General features: G+C 52.8%; 1 protein-coding gene across 1 annotated transcript in view; it reads left to right on the forward strand.

Moving 5' to 3' along the window:
* The window catches only part of SNPH (syntaphilin), an 89031-nt gene that overhangs the window by 65597 nt on the left and 2328 nt on the right, over nucleotides 1-21106 (forward strand). Inside the window, 5 exon segments of the mRNA XM_027765973.1 lie at nucleotides 10480-10576; nucleotides 11279-11386; nucleotides 16687-16836; nucleotides 20694-21098; nucleotides 21100-21106. The exon segment at nucleotides 21100-21106 is cut by the window's right edge and continues 695 nt beyond it. Of these exon segments, the coding sequence (XP_027621774.1) occupies nucleotides 10480-10576; nucleotides 11279-11386; nucleotides 16687-16836; nucleotides 20694-21098; nucleotides 21100-21106 (767 nt within the window).

Raw genomic sequence — 21106 nt, forward strand, 5'->3', positions numbered from 1 at the left:
CCAGGAGTAGCTTCCACTGGATGCAGGAGGTGGCTGAGCCTCAGCAAGGTCAACAGCCCAAGGTCCTTGAGAGGTGCTGAGGGGCTCTCAGTGGGGGGCTTGAGTAGCACATGGCCTGTGGGGCAGGATACCGCAGATGTTGAGGAGAGAGCAGTGGCTCTGGGCGAGGCTCCTTGGAGGAACAGGGACAGCCAAGCTGGTCAGTGAGAAGGCATGTGGAGGCTTTTGTGCAAACAACTCTGGGGGGTCCTGCTTTTCTGGAAGCACGAGAAGCCCAGAGCGCAGGGACGGACTCCCTTCAACTACTCTGTGCTATCTTAGAGTCTCTTAGAAAAGCAGTTTTTCTTTTGTTTTTTTTCTTTTCTTTTCTTTTCTTTTCTTTTCTTTTCTTTTCTTTTCTTTTCTTTTCTTTTCTTTTCTTTTCTTTTCTTTTCTTTTCTTTTCTTTTCTTTTCTTTTCTTTTCTTTTCTTTTCTTTTCTTTTCTTTTCTTTTCTTTTCTTTTCTCTTTTCTTTCTTTCTTTCTTTCTTTCTTTCTTTCTTTCTTTCTTTCTTTCTTTCTTTCTTTCTTTCTTTCTTTTTACGTGTATGCATACACACAAAAGAGAGAGAGGGGGAGAGAGGGAGCACACATCCCTCCATGGGGCCTGGTCATTCCGCAATCCTTTCTCTTCCAGTCTCCATCCTTATCAGGATTCTAGACACGCATGCACATACCTGGTGTGTTTTTCAAGATGCTGGGGGTCAGGACGCAAACCCTGGCCAGCCATGTGGAATCCGGCTTCCTCTGTGCAGCCCTTAACCACTGCTCTATGGGGCCGGCCCTAGTTTTCCTCTTATGATGCTTAATGGCAGCTGGCCTGGTCTCTTATGTATGAGACCTTGTTATGCAGTAGAAGCACAGGCACCTACAACCTAGAAGTCCAAAGTGAACCCTGGGTGATTTCTGTAACCCCTGAGGCTTCAGGGTTCCCATGTGTCAGGTGGGATTGTCTCTGAGTGACAAGACTTACAAGTTCCTCCCTCTACAGGGACTTGCAAGGATGCAGTGGGGTGTGGGTGTGTGAGAACTTCAGTAGGGACAGCCTCAGCACCCTGCAGGCCATGAGTCAGAGCACCAGGGCAGCACTGTGGGCCTGGCTGCCTGAAGTCAGTTCCAGGGAGGAGCCTGGTTCTAGTTCTTGTCCTGTTGTAACGTGCTGAGCCGCTGTGGGTATTTCCCTCCCCATTTCTCTACCGTGCCTGTCCATTTACCACAGTTTGTGGAAAATCTGTGTTATGGGGCCAGCAGGTAGTATAGTGGTTAAGGTGTTGGACTCGCACGTGGCCAATTGAAGTTTACGTCCTAGACCTGGCAGCTTGAAAATCATGCTGGGTGTGTGTGCGCGCATGCTCAAAATCCCAGGAGGAGAAGAGATTGCAGCGTGGCCATCTCCCCTGGGGGGTGATTTCTAATTTTCCCTTTAACTGTCTCTCTCTACCGAATACACATGCCCCATGGAAAAACCTCTAAAAAAATGTTATATGGATGTTTGAGATAAATTTCACATACCGTAAAACTTACCTATTTAAAATGTATGATTCAGCACTTTTTAGTACATTCACAAAATTGTGTCACTACCATCTAATTCCAAAACCTTTTCTTCATCCCCAAAAAGAAACCCTATTCCCACTAGCAGTGTTTCCCTGTTCCTCCTCCTCCATCCGTTGGCTATTGTGAATCTGCTTCCTGTCTATATGGATTTGCGGGTCAGGACGCAAACCCTGGCCAGCCATGTGGAATCCGGCTTCCTCTGTGCAGCCCTTAACCACTGCTCTATGGGGCCGGCCCTAGTTTTCCTCTTATGATGCTTAATGGCAGCTGGCCTGGTCTCTTATGTATGAGACCTTGTTATGCAGTAGAAGCACAGGCACCTACAACCTAGAAGTCCAAAGTGAACCCTGGGTGATTTCTGTAACCCCTGAGGCTTCAGGGTTCCCATGTGTCAGGTGGGATTGTCTCTGAGTGACAAGACTTACAAGTTCCTCCCTCTACAGGGACTTGCAAGGATGCAGTGGGGTGTGGGTGTGTGAGAACTTCAGTAGGGACAGCCTCAGCACCCTGCAGGCCATGAGTCAGAGCACCAGGGCAGCACTGTGGGCCTGGCTGCCTGAAGTCAGTTCCAGGGAGGAGCCTGGTTCTAGTTCTTGTCCTGTTGTAACGTGCTGAGCCGCTGTGGGTATTTCCCTCCCCATTTCTCTACCGTGCCTGTCCATTTACCACAGTTTGTGGAAAATCTGTGTTATGGGGCCAGCAGGTAGTATAGTGGTTAAGGTGTTGGACTCGCACGTGGCCAATTGAAGTTTACGTCCTAGACCTGGCAGCTTGAAAATCATGCTGGGTGTGTGTGCGCGCATGCTCAAAATCCCAGGAGGAGAAGAGATTGCAGCGTGGCCATCTCCCCTGGGGGGTGATTTCTAATTTTCCCTTTAACTGTCTCTCTCTACCGAATACACATGCCCCATGGAAAAACCTCTAAAAAAATGTTATATGGATGTTTGAGATAAATTTCACATACCGTAAAACTTACCTATTTAAAATGTATGATTCAGCACTTTTTAGTACATTCACAAAATTGTGTCACTACCATCTAATTCCAAAACCTTTTCTTCATCCCCAAAAAGAAACCCTATTCCCACTAGCAGTGTTTCCCTGTTCCTCCTCCTCCATCCGTTGGCTATTGTGAATCTGCTTCCTGTCTATATGGATTTGCCGAGTCTAGTCATTTCATAGTAGGAACCACAGAACATGTGGTCTCTTGTGTCTGGCTTTTTTCACTTAGTATAATGTTTTCAGGCTTTACCCATATTGTAGCATACACATGAGGACATTGAAAAGGTCATAGAAAATGGAATTAAAGTACAAGTTTATTTTGGTGCCAAAATTTTGAAGTTCATATGTAGTTTGTTTTTTCGTTTGCTGTAGGGTACGTGCACTCTCCAGAGAGAGACAGAAGAGAGAAAGGGAAAGTGAGAAATCACTCCCTAAGGGAGTGGCTACATTGCAATCCCTCTCATCCATTCTCCTCTCAGGATTTTGAGCACACATGGGGACCAGCAGTTAGAGTAATAGCTATGTCGCTGGACTCCCATGTAGTCGACCACGGTTCAAGTCCTGGACCCGGTGGCTTAAACTCATGCCAGGCGCGTGTATGTGCATGTCCAAGATCCCAAGAGGAGAATGGAGGAAAAGGGATTGTGACATGGCCATGATTCCGGGGGGAGGTGTGGGGACGGGGTGATTTCTCTCTTTCTGTCTCTTTCGGTCTTTCTGGCAAGTGCATGTGCCCTATAGGAAAAATCTTTCCAAAAAAAAAAAAAAAAGGATTTTGAGCACACATGAACTTTTGTCCTGTGTGTTTTTCTAGCCACTTAACCCTCACAGTTGGCCATGTGGGATCCAGTCACCTTAACCTCCATGCCACCAGCTGGCCCCTATAGTTTTTTATAATATGCATTTTCCATGAGCTTTTTGAAGATTACTCACATCAGTCTCTCCCTGATTTTTTATGACTATATAATGCTCCATTACATAGATATACATTTGTTTACCTGTTTATCTGTGGAGGGACATGTAGGTTGTTTCCACTTCTTTGCTATTGAGAATAGCTATGATTTTCCCCATCCATGTTTTTGTTTGAACACCCATTTTCTATTCTTTGGGTTCTATGCCTAGTAGAGTAACTATTTATACAGTAATTCCGATGGACTTTTTGAGGCACCGCCGAACTGTTTTCCACAGCAGTTTCACCATTTTTTATTGCCTCCGGCCATGCACAAGAGTTGTAGTTTCTCTATGTCCTTCACGACACGTGATATGGTCTTTTTTTCTCATAGTCATTCCAGTGACTCTAAAGTAGCATTTCATTGTGGAACATGTATATTACATAGGTTCTTAGCTTGCAAAACTTTTTATTTTTAGAGAGAGATTTTTTGTTGTAGGGTGCGTGCACTAGCCAGTGAGAGACAGAGACATAAATCAAGAAATCAACCCCCCCCGCCCCCAGCAATGATGGCCGTGCTGCAATCCTTTTTCCTCCACTCTCTCAGGATTTTGGGCATGCACACACATGCACCCAGGGTGAGTTTTAAGTCGCTGCATTGGGCACTTGAACTGTGATCAGCTACATGGGAGTCCAGTGATGTAATCATTACACCATCTACTGCTGGTCCTGCAAAACCGAGAGGAGAATAGAAGAGAAGGGATTGTGGTGTGGCCTTCCCCTCGGGGGTTGATTTCTGGATTTCTGTCTCTCTGGTAATCATAGGTGCCTTAGAGCAAAAAACTTTACCAAAAAAAAGTAATCTCGGGCCAGCCCTGTAGCGTAGTGGTTAAGGGAGCTATTATAGACACTACGCGGTCAACCGTGTTTGAATCCAACCCCAGCAGCATGAAAAACATGCCAGTCACATGAGCATGTGTGCCCAGAATTCCGACAGGATGAGGAACTGGAGGAAAAGGGATTATGGTGTGACCAGGGGTGCCTTCTTCCTATTTCTCCTTCCCTCTCTGTCTGTCTCACTTTAGCAACTGCACATGCCCTCTGGCAAGTAAAAAAAATAAAGTAAAATAAAAGCAGAAGTTTAACTTCAGATCTCTCATATGTAGAACAGACCCAAGCAAGGCCTTTCCAAGTGAAATGGGGAAGGAGGAGGCATGAGTGCCCCCCACCACCACCACCACCGCCACTTAGGGAGTCTTGGTGGTTTAAAGACCAAGTTCTCCAAGCTCTGGATCTGAGTCTGATCATAAGAGACTTGCTGTGTAGCCACCGCCTCTTCTCCCAATCCACCCTGGTTGCCTTGGGAACCCCTTCCAGCATTCTGCCAAGTTGTGGGTCTGCCTGCTGCCGTGTTGGGGTTGCCACAGTGAGAAGAAGGAGCTCATTGGCTTCCTGTCTGTGGTTCCATCTCTGAGGGCAGATTGGGCAGGCAACACGAAGCCAGCTGCCACCCCAGCTTTTTCCTGAGTCCAGCTGGGGAGGTCCTGGGTTTTACTGGCAGTGTGGAAGGGCAGAGGGGTCTGGTGGCTGGTGAGGCCATTGGGTCAGTGAAAGGTTTACTGAGCTCCCCAGCCAAAGATCCCTGGCAACACTGATCCTCAGAGGTCTGGAGTGTGGCTGCTGGAACCCTCCCAGCCTCCTCCCTGCCCGCTTTCCTTTGCATTAGCATTCGAAGAGTGCCAGGCACCCTGCTGTTTGATGGGCAGTGTGTTCTGTGTTCTGGTGTTGCCTTGGCGGAGCGAGGATTCCTTCCAAGTCTGTGCCGCGGGCCGCAGTGCTCTGCCTTCCACAGCTGTCAGTGACTTGAGTCATCAGACACAGATTGTTCTGTTCCCTTGGAGTTTCGGATAGCTTTCTTCTGGCATTGATGGCTAATCCCTTGAAAAGAGATCGTTTGTAGAACATACAGGAACTTTTGCTTAGTGAGAATATTAGACTAACCCGAGCACCTGATTGCTCCCCCATGTCTTGATTGATTGAATCAACCACCATCATTTCCCTTGGGAGAATGCAGCTTCCTCATTTTACAAATGTGGAAACTGAGCCTCAGGACTCCTAGTAATGAAAGGGCACAAGGTATCTTTTCATGAACTTGCCTAGAATCAGAAACTGTTTCAGAAGTATCTTAGAAACTATCTAATCTAGAGGCGGCTCCATAGCCTAGTGGTTAAAGGAGTAGGATCCCACATGGCTGACCATGATTGAAATCCCACTGGCTCTAGCAGCTTGAAAAACATGCTGGGCATTTGTACGTGTATGCCCCAAATCTCAAAAGGATGGAAAAGTGGAAGGGAAGGGATTGCAGCCTGACCATGCCCAGTGGAAGGTGCTTTCTCTCTGGCTAGCATACCTCGCCCTCCAGCTATTAAAACGCATGTTTAAAAAAAGAAAGAAACCTTCTAGTCTAACTTGAGTCTATCAAATCTCTCTCTTTTTTTTTTTTTAAGAATTACTTATTTTAATTTTTATTTATTCATTTATTTATTTTAATTTGACCAGGGAGAGATACAGAGAGAAATAGAGAAAGAGAGAAAGTGAAAAGGCAAGCCACTAGGTCCAGGTCAAACCATGGTCAGTCACATGAGAGTGTCCAGTGCCTTAACCACCATGCCACCTGCTAGTTATCAAGTCTTTACACCATTGTGTTCCTAACAGTCGTGTGTTGCTTGTGTCTGTTTTTATGAACTTCCCAGGGGTGGTGATCTCTGAGTTCACACAGGCATGGCATGCTAAGTGGTCAGACCATAAGCAATGGATGGGGCAAGTCTGGGGAGGAGGAAAGGCTGCAGGGTAGAGCTTGCAGAAGGGGTATGACACTCCTGAGGACCGGGCAGGTAGGTATACCGCAGGCTGTACAAACGCCCCGTGCAGAGACCTGTGTGGGAGTGACTGTAGGTCAGCAGAGAGTCCGTTGGAAGGGCGTAGACAGGAGGGCCTTAAATAGCAGGATCAAGAATTTTGTCCTAATTTTTATTTTTGAGCAGGATCCAGGCCCTCTTTTGCATTGCTCCTGCTGCTGCCCTGATTCGAATCCTCCTGTTTCTCCCCGGGAGTTTTCAGAACCCTCCTAGCTGGCCTCCCTCCCTCTAGTCTTGTCCCATTGCAACTGGACTCCACAAAGGCTCCCTGCCCAGGGACTTTCTGACTTTCTAAAATGCAAATCTGAGCGTGCTCCTCCCTTTTGCAAGGGACTCAGTGTGGCCTGACCACACCTTCTCCTCAGCCTCCTCCCTGCAGGGCACCCTAGTGCCTGAGCAGCCCCGCTGTCCAGTAACTCACTGCTTTTGTCCAGGTTTCTCCTTCCCTCCCACTTATTCTCTCTGCTTGGTGAACTCCTATGTATCCTTCAAAAATCAGTTTAAATTTCTTATCTGGAGAAGCTCTCCCTGACCCTCCTGAAGCCACCATTATGCCTTGGGCGAGTTTTTGTTTAGAGACTCACGCCACGTTGTAGGGATCTATTTCCGGAATACTGGCTGTCCCAGTTGTGAGTGTTCTCTGCATGGTGGGCCCTGGCCCAGGGGTGCATCGAGTGAAGCCCACTTTCAGATGCAGATGCTAAGGCTCTTGCCTGAGGCGTACAGCTGGAGAGAGCTGTAATGCTGGGATTTGAACCCAGATGTGTTCAACTATGTTACCTTCAGGTTTCTGTTTCCTGGATGTACCATACCCCTGACTGCTAGCCTAGGCCCACAGGAGACACCGGGCACATGGGGCCATTCGAAGGGGTTGCTGTGTTGTGGGCCGGATGGGAGCTGGAGGGAGGCTGGAAGAAGGCCGAAGGGCGGAGGGATCCTGTTTACTCCGGGATTAAGTGAGAAGAGACCAGTAGCCCAGCTCCCCATGACTCAGAGTTTTCTCTCTACCTTCCCTTCCAAGTGGCAGCCTCTGGCCGCCTGGGGACAGGCCTGCGGGACTCCAGGCTGAGCAGGTGGCATGGTGACAAACACCATGACAACCTGCCCCCTCTCTGGGGCCTAGAGGAGAGGGAGGACCTGAGCAAGCGTAGGCCTGGAGTCCTAGGCTTAGGACTTACTGAGGCTTCTAAGCAGGACCCAGGAGAGGTGGCTTCCTATCAGCCCAGTGGCTTCTGCCCTCCCGCGAGGGCCCCTGCCTGTGAGGTCCCATCCCAGCAGGGGAAATGCCACTTCCACCTCCGTCCCAGATGAATGGCTGGCTCCGGCCTCCTTGGAGACTGTCAGCTGCATCCAGGTACAAATGCCACCCGCTTCCCACCCCCGGACCAGGGAGGAAAGAAGGAGTGCAAGAGGAGGGAGGTGTGAGGTTGCCAAGCAAGGTAGTAGTAGGGACACCCGGGACAAAGCCCTCATTGTACCCAGGCCGCACGCAGCTTGGAGGCTAATCAGGCGTCTTGCCTGCCTCCCAGGACCTGGGCCCAGGGCTCCACCTGGACTTCCCTGGCTTCTTAGCAATGCTCACCCACGCTGGCTGGAGGCAGAAAGGCCATGCCTGGATATGAGGCCTGCCTCTGCTGAGTCCTGAGGGCACGGCTTCCTCTTTGCATTATCCCAAAAGCCAGAGAGAAAGGGTATGATGGGATAGTGAAGCCAGGTGAGCTCAGCCGAGAGGCCAGAGCTGTCAGCCCTGCAGCTATGGCCTGGGCCCGAGGGTTGTCCCGAGACCTGGCTCTAAGGACTATTGTTTGAAGTAATGGCCAAGGTACACACAAGCACTGAGGGTCACCTGACCATAGAAGGAGTCGATTAATGGCAGGGGACCCCGAGGCCCTTGCCCCTCCATGAAAAAAGGCTATCCCCCCCCGCCGCCCCCGGGGTGAGCTCAGCCGAGAGGCCAGAGCTGTCAGCCCTGCAGCTATGGCCTGGGCCCGAGGGTTGTCCCGAGACCTGGCTCTAAGGACTATTGTTTGAAGTAATGGCCAAGGTACACACAAGCACTGAGGGTCACCTGACCATAGAAGGAGTCGATTAATGGCAGGTGACCCTGAAGCCCTTGCCCATCCATGAAAATAGGCTATCCCCCCCAGCTGCTCCTGGTCAAGTCCTCCTGGGCCCAGGAAGCTAGGAACCATCTGTGGTTATGCTGAAAGCATGAAGGTTCACTGCAGTCCCCTACCCCCACATCACCCTCATCCCACAGCTACTACTCTGCGGTGGCCTTAGGACTCCAGGAGGCCCTGCCTAGGGAGTGAGGCATGCTGGGTGGGAAGACTTGCCAGGCTGTGTGAGCAGCTCAGGTGACGGTGTGGTGTCGGCGGTCCCTGCAGTCCGTCACCTGGCATCTGACACCTCCGACAGACAAAGTGGACTGTGTCCAGGCCTTCCAGGGGAACAGGCCGTGTTCTGTGTCACAGCCAGGAAGCAGGCCATCTGAGCAGTGCCTTTGTCTGCTCAGGAGGGTATCCCACTGCTGGCCAGAGTGACCAGACTCCTGGGAGGCCCTGACACAGGAAGAGGTAGTTTCTGAGCCAGGGACTCCAGGGTTTGAGATCCAGCCCCTCTGCATCTGACGCTGACCTGGTTCAGATGCTGGTCAACCACCCACTGGGGGTGTGACTTGGGCACATCCCTTAGCTGTGCTCTCGGGGGCTTGGATTCCTCATCTTTAAACGGGGACTAATCACAGCGCTTCCTTATAGGGTTGTTGGGAGGAGTCAATGGCGTAATGTACGTAACATGCTTGGCTGGTCTGGTGCGGTGAGGGGCTCGCAGAACGCTTCTCTCCCAGCATGGGGGGGAGGTCTAGGCCCACAGTGTCCTCAGCCCAGTCTCCTCAATCTCTGTTCTGAGCATGAAAGGAGGAGGCTGGGGTCCCTGGAGCTGGCACAGGGCCGGCACGTTGGCAGCCAAGAGCATAGGCCCCTCCACCTGGATTTTAGGAGTGGCAGGCATCAGCCCAGTGTGGCACTCCACCCCACAACAGCCCGAGCCCAGCCCAGCATGGGGCCCCTCCTCTCCTTAGCCCCCGTAGGCCAAGTCCCCATCCCAGGAAAGAGGCATAAGGACTCCTGGGCAGTCATCAGAGGGCCGGAGTCCACCCACCACTTTGCAAGAGGGCCCGTGATGGGTCTCTGCAGGTGTGAATACATCCTCCCGGGTTCCAGAGTACACACCACTGAGGGCTTCCGCTCCCATCCACCCCATCCTCATCTGCTTTGAGCCTGTGCCATGGTGCCTGGTACGTGTCTACGTCAGCCTGTGCATTTGCACGCTGGCCGTGGGCATGGCTGTGTGTGGCATGGGTGGGGGCCCGGCTGCATGGCCTGCATCAGGGCAGGCTGCTTGTATACCCGACGCATGTGTGGCATGCTGGAATGGCAGGGATGTGGTACCTTTTTCGTGTTCACATGTATCATGTGTCTTTCTACACGTGTGCTGGTATGTTGGTCTGTCTTGTCTCCCCTGTAGACAGGAAGCCCCGAACTACGAGCCAACTGGGAAGGTGATGGTCGGCGGGACCAGCCCAGCCTCATTTGGGGTTCCTGGTTCTGCTCCGGGAGTCCTCCAGCCTGCAACCCCTGCCAAAGAGGGAGGACTGAACTGCGAGGCGGGTGGGGTCTGTGTGTCAGGCACCTGAGCAGAACAGGCCTGGCACGTAGGGTAGATGACTCAGTGCTGGGCCAGGGGGAGGAAGCCCTGCTCCTCTACCCTGTGACCTCAGGCCAGGCCTTCACTCTCTGGGCACGTTCGTTCATCTGGAGAACACGGGGTTGGACTGATGACTTCTAGCAACCCCTGAGGCTCTGAGGATTGTGATCTTAAGCTGGTGGCAGGAGCTGAGCAGCAGCCCCATTCAACTCGTGGGTGGAGGCAGCTTGGCCTACGAGGCCCTCACTTGGTCCTGGGGTGTCCTGTTGGAGGGTGAGAGGAGAAGCCATGCCGGGCAGCGGCCCCAGCGAGAGGATGACGTGGCCTGGCCCGGCCCTCCCCGCGGCACCCCCAACTCGCCCTCTCTCCTCAGCCCCGGGGACACCGCCCATCCCACCCCTCACCCGGACTCGCAGCCTCATGGCCATGTCCCTGCCGGGGAGCAGACGGACCTCTGCCGGATCCCGCAGGTGAGTCTCTACCTTGCCCGGGAGCTTGGCCTCGGAGCACAGGGTGGGAAGAGGGCGGGAGAGTCGGTCTCCACTTGCCACGGACTTAACACTGTGTCTTTGTGCAAGTGGTCTCCCCAGTTTCTCACCTTCAAATTGGGCTTGCTGACCCTGGCCACCTCCCAGGACTGTCTAAGGGCTTAAATGATACGGCAGATGTGAAAGTTCTCTGACGCTTAAACCACCTGATTCCCCCCAGGACTGGCCTCACCACTGTCATGGCCCATGCTTGCCATTACGGAGGGCGGTTGGGCAATCATCCTCTCAGACCCACTGGTTTCCCTCGATTCCACCCTGGGGCCCCCACTCTGTCTCCACTCTGTTCTGCCCCATGCTTCTTCACCACCCCCATCTCGGTCCATGCAGTGGTCTCTGCCCCTGGGCTTAGGGAACCCCGGAAGCTGAGGACCCTTGCTCACAGCCCTGCCCCACCTCCATCTTTCCCTGGGAGCCAGGGAGACCAGCCTCCTTCTGGTTTTCCATCTTGATTTGCACTGTCTGTTCTGTCACCCCTGTCTGTGCATCCCCTTCCTGCTGCTTCTCTCCCCGGCGGTGACCCCGAAGTGGGGGCCCTTTGGGCCGCAGCGGCCTGGCAGTGTTCGCCCAGTGTCCGCAGCTGCCCACCAGCCAGAACGAGCACCTGCCTCTTCTTCCTGCCTCCAGGCGCACCTCTCCACCCGTGAGCGTGCGGGATGCCTACGGCACCTCTTCCCTCAGCAGCAGCAGCAACTCGGGCTCCTGCAAAGGCAGCGACAGCAGCCCCACCCCGAGGTAATAAGCCCGGCTGCCTGGGAACCAGGATGCCCAGGTCCGGGGAGTAGCATGGTGGCCACCCTCGATTCCAGCACCTTTGCCGGCTGTATGACCTTGGGCAGGTCACTTCTCCCTAAGCCCCAGGTCCTGGCTGTCAGATGGGTCTGATCATCCCCAGGTGCATGTAACCAAATACAGCTGCTCAAAGCGGGAGTGGTGCTTTCAGAAGGAGGAGTCATGAGCAGGCCGTCCTCTGACGCATCAGAGGCCCCATCCCTTCCCATCCCAGCAGCCTCGATATGCTAAAGGATGTGCCAGTCACCCCAAGATGGCTCTTGCACCTCTAAGCATCAGGTCAGCCATCCATGAAGGAAGAAGGTAGAAACAACCAGCCCATTCTGCCCCTTCATCAAGACTTATTTTTTCTGAGGCTGGACACCTTCCCCAGGAAACTCTGCGCATGCCTCACTGGCTGGAAGTAACCCATGCAACTAGGAGCAATGAGTGCAGAGGTTGTGTTGCCCAGCACAGTGGTGCCCCAAACGATGTGGGGGTTCTCTCAAGAGAAAGGCAAGATGGATGTTGGGAGCAGCTAGCAGTGTCCTCCAACACCCTCTCAGGGCCACTCTGACAGTGGCCGGGGTGGAGTTGGCTTGGAAGGTGCAGCCTTTGTAAATGCGGCGTGTGCCCAGTTGTGGGCTCAGGTAAGGTGGAGCCTGGGAAAGCAGGATCGGGCTGGAGAGGCAGGAAAGGAGCCCTGTGGCTCCTGAGGGCCAGACAGTCAGAGTCATAAGGGCTGCTCCTCGTCCTGTGCCGCAGTGCTGAAATGCAGAGGGAGGCCAGGGAGTGTGGTGGGCCCACACGGGCTTTGGATTCAGGTGTGTTCTGTCTTTCAACCTTCGTCTCCTCATCTGTAACGCGGAGCTAACAACCCGGAGGCTTCAGTGGGTTGCGCTCTGAGCGCTGCCTGCACACCAGGCGACTGATAATGGGGAACTGCCGTGACTAGACCTCAGTCTGACCTGAGGGTCATGGACAAGTGAGTCCAGCGAGGTCTGGCCTGCAGCTCCCACGGCCAGAGTGCCTCCTGGGAGGGCACGTGTTGTCCCTTCTCACATAGGGGATATCATCTGTGGGCTGAAGTCGCTGACCCAACGGCGCTGAGTTTTCCACCATAACATACATGAAGGATGACACACGTGTGCAGACCCAAGGACCCCACATCCTGGCCATAACCCCACCCCAGGGCCAGGGAGTCCACAGGGTGATGCGTGACCCTGTGTCTGTTATTGGAAAGTATAGAATTAGTAGTTCTGGTACTTTTTTCTTCAGGACAGATTTTTGTATCACATCTAACTACAGCTGTGGGGACAAGTCCTAGCCCTGAGTCTGAGAACCGCTTCCGTGGAAGGGTCTCCTGGCCTTCCATGAGCTTTCGCTGCCCCTAGGTGAATGGCGGGGTCTCAGGGCTTTGCAGGCATGAGTAGCCGAGAGACATGCGTAATAGCATAATGTTCTTCTCAGATTCAAACGATCTGTGCATGCGTGTGTGTGTGTGTGTGTGTGTGTGCGTATACGTGTCTATATTTTACAAAGATAGAGTTAGTGACTAACAATGTATGCGTGCTAAATGTTAGACTGGGAAAAATACTCACGAAAGCATATGGAAAAAGTTAAAATAGTTCCTCCCTCTCTAATCCTCCATTCCTACTAGTTTAGGAACCAGGGTTTCTCCTGTACTACCAACACCTTCCCCACCCCCGGACACAGGGGAAGACCTCCGCTTACTTATCACAGACCCATGTCCCTCCAGCCAGAGTCCTTGCAGGGTAGAGGGACTACAGGGCTAGCATGGGGCTTTGGGGTGATGTGTGTGGCTTGCTCCTCTTTTGGAAAGAGATTTCTTACTCCAGGGGGAGTTGGAACCCCAAACTCCCAACCTACACCTTGCCTGGGCCCTTGCCAGGCAGAAAACGAGCCTGCACTGTGCTCGGCTGGAGATCCCCTGAGGACCAGGAGGGGGTCCACAGAAGAGAACCACTTCTCCTTTCCATCTCCATCGCACCTTCTCGTCCACGGTTTAGCGTTTACAAACATTGTACTCTCCTCGTTAGACATTAGACAACTTCCACAAGACATTTTTTTAAACTTTGATTCTTTTATTTATGGTAGAGAGTGCCCATGTGTACACAAGACAGAAAACAGATACACAGAGAGCAGGGTACCCTCAATAGGGTCTTGTCACACCGTGATCCCCTCTTCCTGGCTCTCACCCATGACTGTGGGTGGCTGAGTGCAGGCCTGGTGTGTTTCCAAGCAACCTGGGATTCAGAACCTGCAGTGGGCCACGTGGCCTCTAGCACTGCCGTTCATTTCACGAGGCTGGGCCTGCAAAACTTAAAACTGCCTCCTGCGTGGCTGCTTTAGTCAACAGGTCTCACTAGGGCGTCTTTCCAGGCCTGTGAAGTATCTGTCCCCCTCCGTAGAGCTAGGAGTCCCCATCCGCTAAGGAGGAGCTAACAACCCGGAGGCTTCAGTGGGTTGCGCTCTGAGCGCTGCCTGCACACCAGGCGACTGATAATGGGGAACTGCCGTGACTAGACCTCAGTCTGACCTGAGGGTCATGGACAAGTGAGTCCAGCGAGGTCTGGCCTGCAGCTCCCACGGCCAGAGTGCCTCCTGGGAGGGCACGTGTTGTCCCTTCTCACATAGGGGATATCATCTGTGGGCTGAAGTCGCTGACCCAACGGCGCTGAGTTTTCCACCATAACATACATGAAGGATGACACACGTGTGCAGACCCAAGGACCCCACATCCTGGCCATAACCCCACCCCAGGGCCAGGGAGTCCACAGGGTGATGCGTGACCCTGTGTCTGTTATTGGAAAGTATAGAATTAGTAGTTCTGGTACTTTTTTCTTCAGGACAGATTTTTGTATCACATCTAACTACAGCTGTGGGGACAAGTCCTAGCCCTGAGTCTGAGAACCGCTTCCGTGGAAGGGTCTCCTGGCCTTCCATGAGCTTTCGCTGCCCCTAGGTGAATGGCGGGGTCTCAGGGCTTTGCAGGCATGAGTAGCCGAGAGACATGCGTAATAGCATAATGTTCTTCTCAGATTCAAACGATCTGTGCATGCGTGTGTGTGTGTGTGTGTGTGTGTGCGTATACGTGTCTATATTTTACAAAGATAGAGTTAGTGACTAACAATGTATGCGTGCTAAATGTTAGACTGGGAAAAATACTCACGAAAGCATATGGAAAAAGTTAAAATAGTTCCTCCCTCTCTAATCCTCCATTCCTACTAGTTTAGGAACCAGGGTTTCTCCTGTACTACCAACACCTTCCCCACCCCCGGACACAGGGGAAGACCTCCGCTTACTTATCACAGACCCATGTCCCTCCAGCCAGAGTCCTTGCAGGGTAGAGGGACTACAGGGCTAGCATGGGGCTTTGGGGTGATGTGTGTGGCTTGCTCCTCTTTTGGAAAGAGATTTCTTACTCCAGGGGGAGTTGGAACCCCAAACTCCCAACCTACACCTTGCCTGGGCCCTTGCCAGGCAGAAAACGAGCCTGCACTGTGCTCGGCTGGAGATCCCCTGAGGACCAGGAGGGGGTCCACAGAAGAGAACCACTTCTCCTTTCCATCTCCATCGCACCTTCTCGTCCACGGTTTAGCGTTTACAAACATTGTACTCTCCTCGTTAGACATTAGACAACTTCCACAAGACATTTTTTTAAACTTTGATTCTTTTATTTATGGTAGAGAGTGCCCATGTGTACACAAGACAGAAAACAGATACACAGAGAGCAGGGTACCCTCAATAGGGTCTTGTCACACCGTGATCCCCTCTTCCTGGCTCTCACCCATGACTGTGGGTGGCTGAGTGCAGGCCTGGTGTGTTTCCAAGCAACCTGGGATTCAGAACCTGCAGTGGGCCACGTGGCCTCTAGCACTGCCGTTCATTTCACGAGGCTGGGCCTGCAAAACTTAAAACTGCCTCCTGCGTGGCTGCTTTAGTCAACAGGTCTCACTAGGGCGTCTTTCCAGGCCTGTGAAGTATCTGTCCCCCTCCGTAGAGCTAGGAGTCCCCATCCGCTAAGGAATCAACAAGGCCTGAGTCTCTAGCTGTGTGACGGTGTGCCCAGGTCTTAAGCCAAGATTCGAAGGGGTTTGTCTGTGAACAGAACCACCAGACACTGGGGTGCTGGGAGTGAGGGCAGCCAGCCACAGCTGCTGTGGAATGGGGGTGCTCTCCTTCCTTGTGAAAGCCTCGCTGTCTTCCCCCCACTGGCCCCTGACTGCCATCTGCTAGAAATCCTCCTCACGTGGACTGATAGGACCAGGTGTGCTGCACACAGACCACGTCAGTGTCACCCGTGCTGGGAGCAATGCCTGTTGCTATCTCGGGGCACTGCTGATGCAGGTCCACGCCCAGAGCTGAAAGGAGTTACCACATATGCTCATGTGCCCTCAGAGCGTGGATGTGTGACGTGTGCATGGACGCCTGCAAATGCCTGTGAGTGTGGCAGCAAGATGGTAGGACGTGTGGGCACGGTGTGTATACACATGTATGGGCGTGCAACGCACTGGGAGTCCACTCACTCAGTGTACGTCCCAGTGAGTGCTTGTCCACGTAGTACGCACCTGGCGTTCCTGAGTGAGCGAGCGTGTCAGAGTGTGTGCAGAGATGGCTGTGCCTACACGTGTGTCTGCTCTCCCTTCCCCAGCTGTCAGGGCTCTGAGCTCTGGGTCAAGAGCTTCTCCCTTCTCCCTCCACCCTGGGAGATATTTCTCCTCTCCAGGCAGGGAGACCTGGAGCCTGCATTTCCCACCCCAGCTTTCAGCCTTCACACTCACTCTCTGGGCTTGGGGTCTGGAAGCCTGGGTTCTGGGGTGCACCACTGGCACTGTCTTTGGGGCTCTGGGCAGAGCAAATCACTCTGAAGCCAGCAGTACCCTCTGGAAGATTTAAATAGTCTCTGCTCACAGGGCCACAGTAAGGAGTGGTGGAGATGGTGTTGCAGGCTTGCTTGGCATGGTGGCAGGCATCCACGCATGCCCTCCCCTAGCCAGAGGAGCCCTGAGCTCCCTATCTGGCACAGTGGCTTCCACGCAGAAGAGCTTTACCTACACCCACCTTCCAGAAGGCAGGGTGTTCTTGGCCCACACAGGCCCTGTGTGGGAGGCCTGACTTGTGCCATCTGGTGGTCCCAGGACAAGGATGGTAAGGCTGGTGTCACCTAGATCCCCAGAAACACCGCCCTTGTGTCTTGCCCAACCTCCTCCTCACACCCAGTGACGGGCACCCCCTTGCAGGCGCTCCATGAAGTACACACTGTGCAGCGACAACCATGGCATCAAGCCCCCCACCCCGGAGCAGTACCTGACGCCTCTGCAGCAGAAGGAGGTGTGCATCCGCCACCTGAGGGCCCGGCTGAAGGATACGCAGGACCGGCTCCAGGACCGGTGAGCACATGACCCAGGCAGCCCTGGGACACCCCCAGGACACCCCCAGCTCCACATACAGAAAGGCAGGGCCCTGGGGTGTTTCTGGGAGGCAAGAGTGGCTAGGGGCTTCCCAGCTCCCACCTGCCCTCTCCTTTGGAGCAAAGCCTCTGAGAGCCCATTTGCAGGGTGTCCCTGCCGCAGCTGCTCTCCTCCACTCACCAACTCACCTCCCACCCCATGGGAAGCAGTTCTCTGTAAGACCTGTACTCTCACATGGCTGATTGTGGTTCAAGTCCTGGACCTGGTGGCTTGCTTTCTCATTTTCCTTCTCTCTCTGGTCCAATTGGATAATAATAAATAAATAAATAATAAAATTAAATAAATAATTATTTAAAAACCAAACAAAAAACCTCATGCTGGGTGTGTGTGCATGTGTGCCCAAAATCCTGAGAGGAGAATGGAAGAAAAAGAATTGTTGGGGGACCAGCAGTTAACGTAATGGCTATGTCGCTGGACTCCCATGTAGTCGACCGCGGTTCGCATCCCATACCCAGTGGCTTAAAACTCACGCCGGGCGCGTGTGCGTGCGTGCCCAAGATCCCGAGAGGAGAATGGAGGAGAAGGGATTGCAGCGTGACCATGCCTCCTAGAGGGTGAGTTCTCGCTTTCTATCTCTCTGTCTCTCTCTATCTGGCGAGCTCACGTGCCCTATAGCGAAAAATAACTCTCAAAAGAAAAAAAAAAAAGAATTGTTGCATGGTCATCCCCCGCCGGGGCGGGGGGTGATTTCTGATTTTCTGTCTCTCTGGTGATCTTACACCCCCTATAGCAAAAATCTCTCTTTAAAAAAAATGAAAAGAAAAGAAAAAAGATCCTGATAACCCTCACTGAGTTCCTGGCCAGCCCAGGGGTCCCACAGGAGTATCTCAGGCCCACCTGAGTTCACGTGTTAGACCGTGAAGGGGCTCAGTCCTGACCGTCCCTCCTTTCCACCTCTGTGATCGGCACCGCAGGCTCCCCGCTGATTGCGCATCATCCTAACCGTCCTCGGGACTGTCTGTGCAGACAGGAGCCGCTGTGAGCTGGGCGAGCACTGGATGTGGCGCCGGAGCTCCGAACAGACGCCGTGACCGCATCTCGTGTCATCTTGCCTCTTTTTCTTCTCTTCTTTTCTTTTGGAACGATGACTGCTTATTTGAGATGTAATTGACATACAATGCAATTCACCTATCGAAGGTGTACAATTGGATGATTGTGAATATAGTCACAGAATTGTGTGACCACTACCCCTATCTAATTCCATAAACTTTTATCACCACTGCCACAGCAGGTGGCGTAGTGGTTAAGGTGCTAGACTCCCACGTGGTCAACTGCGGTTTGAGTCTCGGATCTGGCAGCTTGAAATTCACGCTGGGCACGTGTGCATATGTGTGCAAAATCCCAAGAGGAGAAAGGGAGAGAAGAGGTTGCATCATGGCCATACCCCCTGGGAGGATTTCTCACTTTCTGTCTCTGTTTCTCTCTTTCTCTCTCTGGCAAGTTCATGTACCCTATAGCAAAGATCTCTCTCAACAAACAAACAAAAACCCAGCGTCTTTATTGGTCCCAAAAAACCCTGTTCCCATTAGCAACGACTACTCCCCATTGCTCTCCCAACACCCCTGTCCCTGGCAACCATTCAGCTTTCTGTCCTAAGTATTTGTTTATCTTGGACATTTGCTAAAAATAGTCATACACTGTGGCCACATCTTTTTTTTTTTTCTTGAAAGGATTTTGCTATAAAGTATGTGCACTCAGAGAGAGAGAGACAGTGAGAGAGAAAGTGAGAAATCACCCCTGGGGGCATGGCCATGCCACAATCCCATCTCCTCCATTCTCCTCCTGGATTTAGGGCGCACACACACACACACGCACCATGATTTTCAAGCCACCAAGTCCAGGACTCCAACCATGATCAGCCATGTGGGAGTCCAGCACCTTAACTATTATTCCACCTGCTGACCCCATCCATCTTTCTTGATCAGAGGTCTGCCAAGTAGCCAGTCCAGTTTGGATTTGTTGTGGTTTAGAACTGCAGGAGTTTCTGTGAGCCCTGGTGTCTGCAGAACCAGGATTTCTATTTGTATTTCTTTTTTTTGGGACAGGTTTTTGCTATAGGGCGCATGCGCTCGCCAGACAGACAGAGATAGACAGAAAGTGAGAAATCACCCCCCAGGGGGAATGGCCACGCCAGTGCCACGTCCAGTGCTCTCCCAGCTCGCAATCCCTTCTCCTCCATTCTCCTCTCAGGTTCTTGGGCACGCACGCACATGCACCTGGCATGAGTTTAAGCCACTGGGTCCAGGACTCGAACTGTGGTCGACTACGTGGGAGTCCAGCGACATAGCCATTACGCTAACTGCTGGTTCTCTATTTGTATTTCTTATCCTTTTCCTAGGGCTGTGCAGGGTCCACCTGGCCTTTTGCACAATATCCTCGGAGAGTAGATAGCCCATCTCCAGCTTCCTTCCTTTGACCAATGCTGCAGGCCAGTGCAGCCCATCCTCCCCATGTAGTTTGGGCAGGATGCCCTGACCAGGGCGTGCTCACACCTCAACTCCCCAGGTGCTCTCGGCCTGCTTCTCCTGTGGGACTCTGGGCGGTGCTTGGCTCTCTTTATCATCCCTCCCCTGTGATCTCTACGTATAAGTTTCAGACCTGCCACTCCTGCAGTAGCCTACCTTTTACTCCTCAGCATTGTCACATGCTCTGCCACCTCTACGTTCTCGCCACGGTGTCCCCCTCCTGAGACGCCCTTTTTTCCATCTCTCCTTTTTGGAAAACTCATCCTTCAAGACCCAGTCCTCATGGCCTGCCCTGCCACCCACCGAGGCATACATGGCCAGAAGCCGTCTTGAACCCAGGGGCTTGCATGTGGGCTGAATCACTAAAAAGCGTGCTAGAGGAAGGACGGGTAGCCGGGGCAGGATTTCGAGTCCCGTGACCGACTGTCTTCCTTTCCCACTCTTCGTCATTTGCCACTCAGTCTTGCACTGGTTTTACCTCTAGACTGGATGGGATATTTTGCTAACTCTTCTCCCTCCACTGCACACACCCCCCACCCCCCGGATTTATCCGTGGCTCAGTGATTTGGAAAAGCCTGAGTATTTCTGGAGAAGAGTTTTCCAACTGTCTTGCTCCCCTGGCTTTCGCCCCTTTTCTCTGCCCCTCTCCCTTCCACCTTTTCAGCCTTTCTGCTGTCCAGTAGACCCGAAGAAGAAACTTCCAGCATGGCTGAAAGAGAGCTGCTCTGTTCTTGTCACCCTCTGCTCATTCATCTGTCACTCCCATCCGTCTGCTGGAGGGGCAGTGCAGGACTGTCAGCATCCCCCGACCCTTGACCTTGAAGGGGGTCATTTCTCTTGCAAAAACAAAGCAGCCCCCTACCCTCTCCCCAGGTTATCTCTGGCCAGATATGCATTTAAACTTGCCACAGCCTTCTTCAGAAGATGACATTCCTTTCTGTAGAGCAGAGATTTCTGTCTAGTTGTAGTTTTACGTTACAATTTCGTTAGTTTTTTTTTTTTTCTGGCAACAGTGCTTCTAAATGAAGACCCTTCACGGTCTAGTCTCCTCTCTAGATGAGGAGTTTAAACCCTGAAAGCCATCAACTTTTCCCCTCCGTGGGGTGGGAGATTCTCGCTCTGGGGAGGAGGCCCCTCTATCTCCCCCCTGGACTGTTCTTCCGCCCACATCCGCTGCTCCCTGTGGGATAAAGAGGAGAAACCAGATGTGGAGGCTTTCCTTTTGTTTCTGGCTCTGAGCCCCAGCAGTATGGGTCCCTCTGTCCTCAGCAGTGGTGACAGGCTGAGTACATGTGTCTCATCTGTCCACAGGGACACGGAGATTGATGACCTGAAGACGCAGCTGTCGCGTATGCAGGAGGACTGGATCGAGGAGGAATGCCACCGCGTGGAGGCCCAGCTGGCCTTGAAGGAGGCCCGCAAGGAGATCAAACAGCTCAAGCAGGTCATCGACACGGTCAAGAACAACCTGATCGACAAGGACAAGGGGCTGCAGAAATACTTCGTGGACATCAACATCCAGAACAAGAAGCTGGAGACGCTGCTGCACAGCATGGAGGTGGCCCAGAATGGCACGGCCAAGGAAGATGGCACCGGGGAGTCTGCCGGCGGGTCTCCTGCCCGCTCCCTCACCCGCAGCTCCACCTACACCAAGCTGAGCGACCCAGCCGTCTGCGGTGACCGCCCGCCTGGCGAACCCTACACAGACCACGCGGAACAGCGGG

This window comes from Tupaia chinensis, unplaced genomic scaffold (genome assembly GCF_000334495.1).
Source record: "Tupaia chinensis unplaced genomic scaffold, TupChi_1.0 Scaffold140086_1, whole genome shotgun sequence".
In the NCBI taxonomy this organism is placed as follows: domain Eukaryota; kingdom Metazoa; phylum Chordata; class Mammalia; order Scandentia; family Tupaiidae; genus Tupaia; species Tupaia belangeri.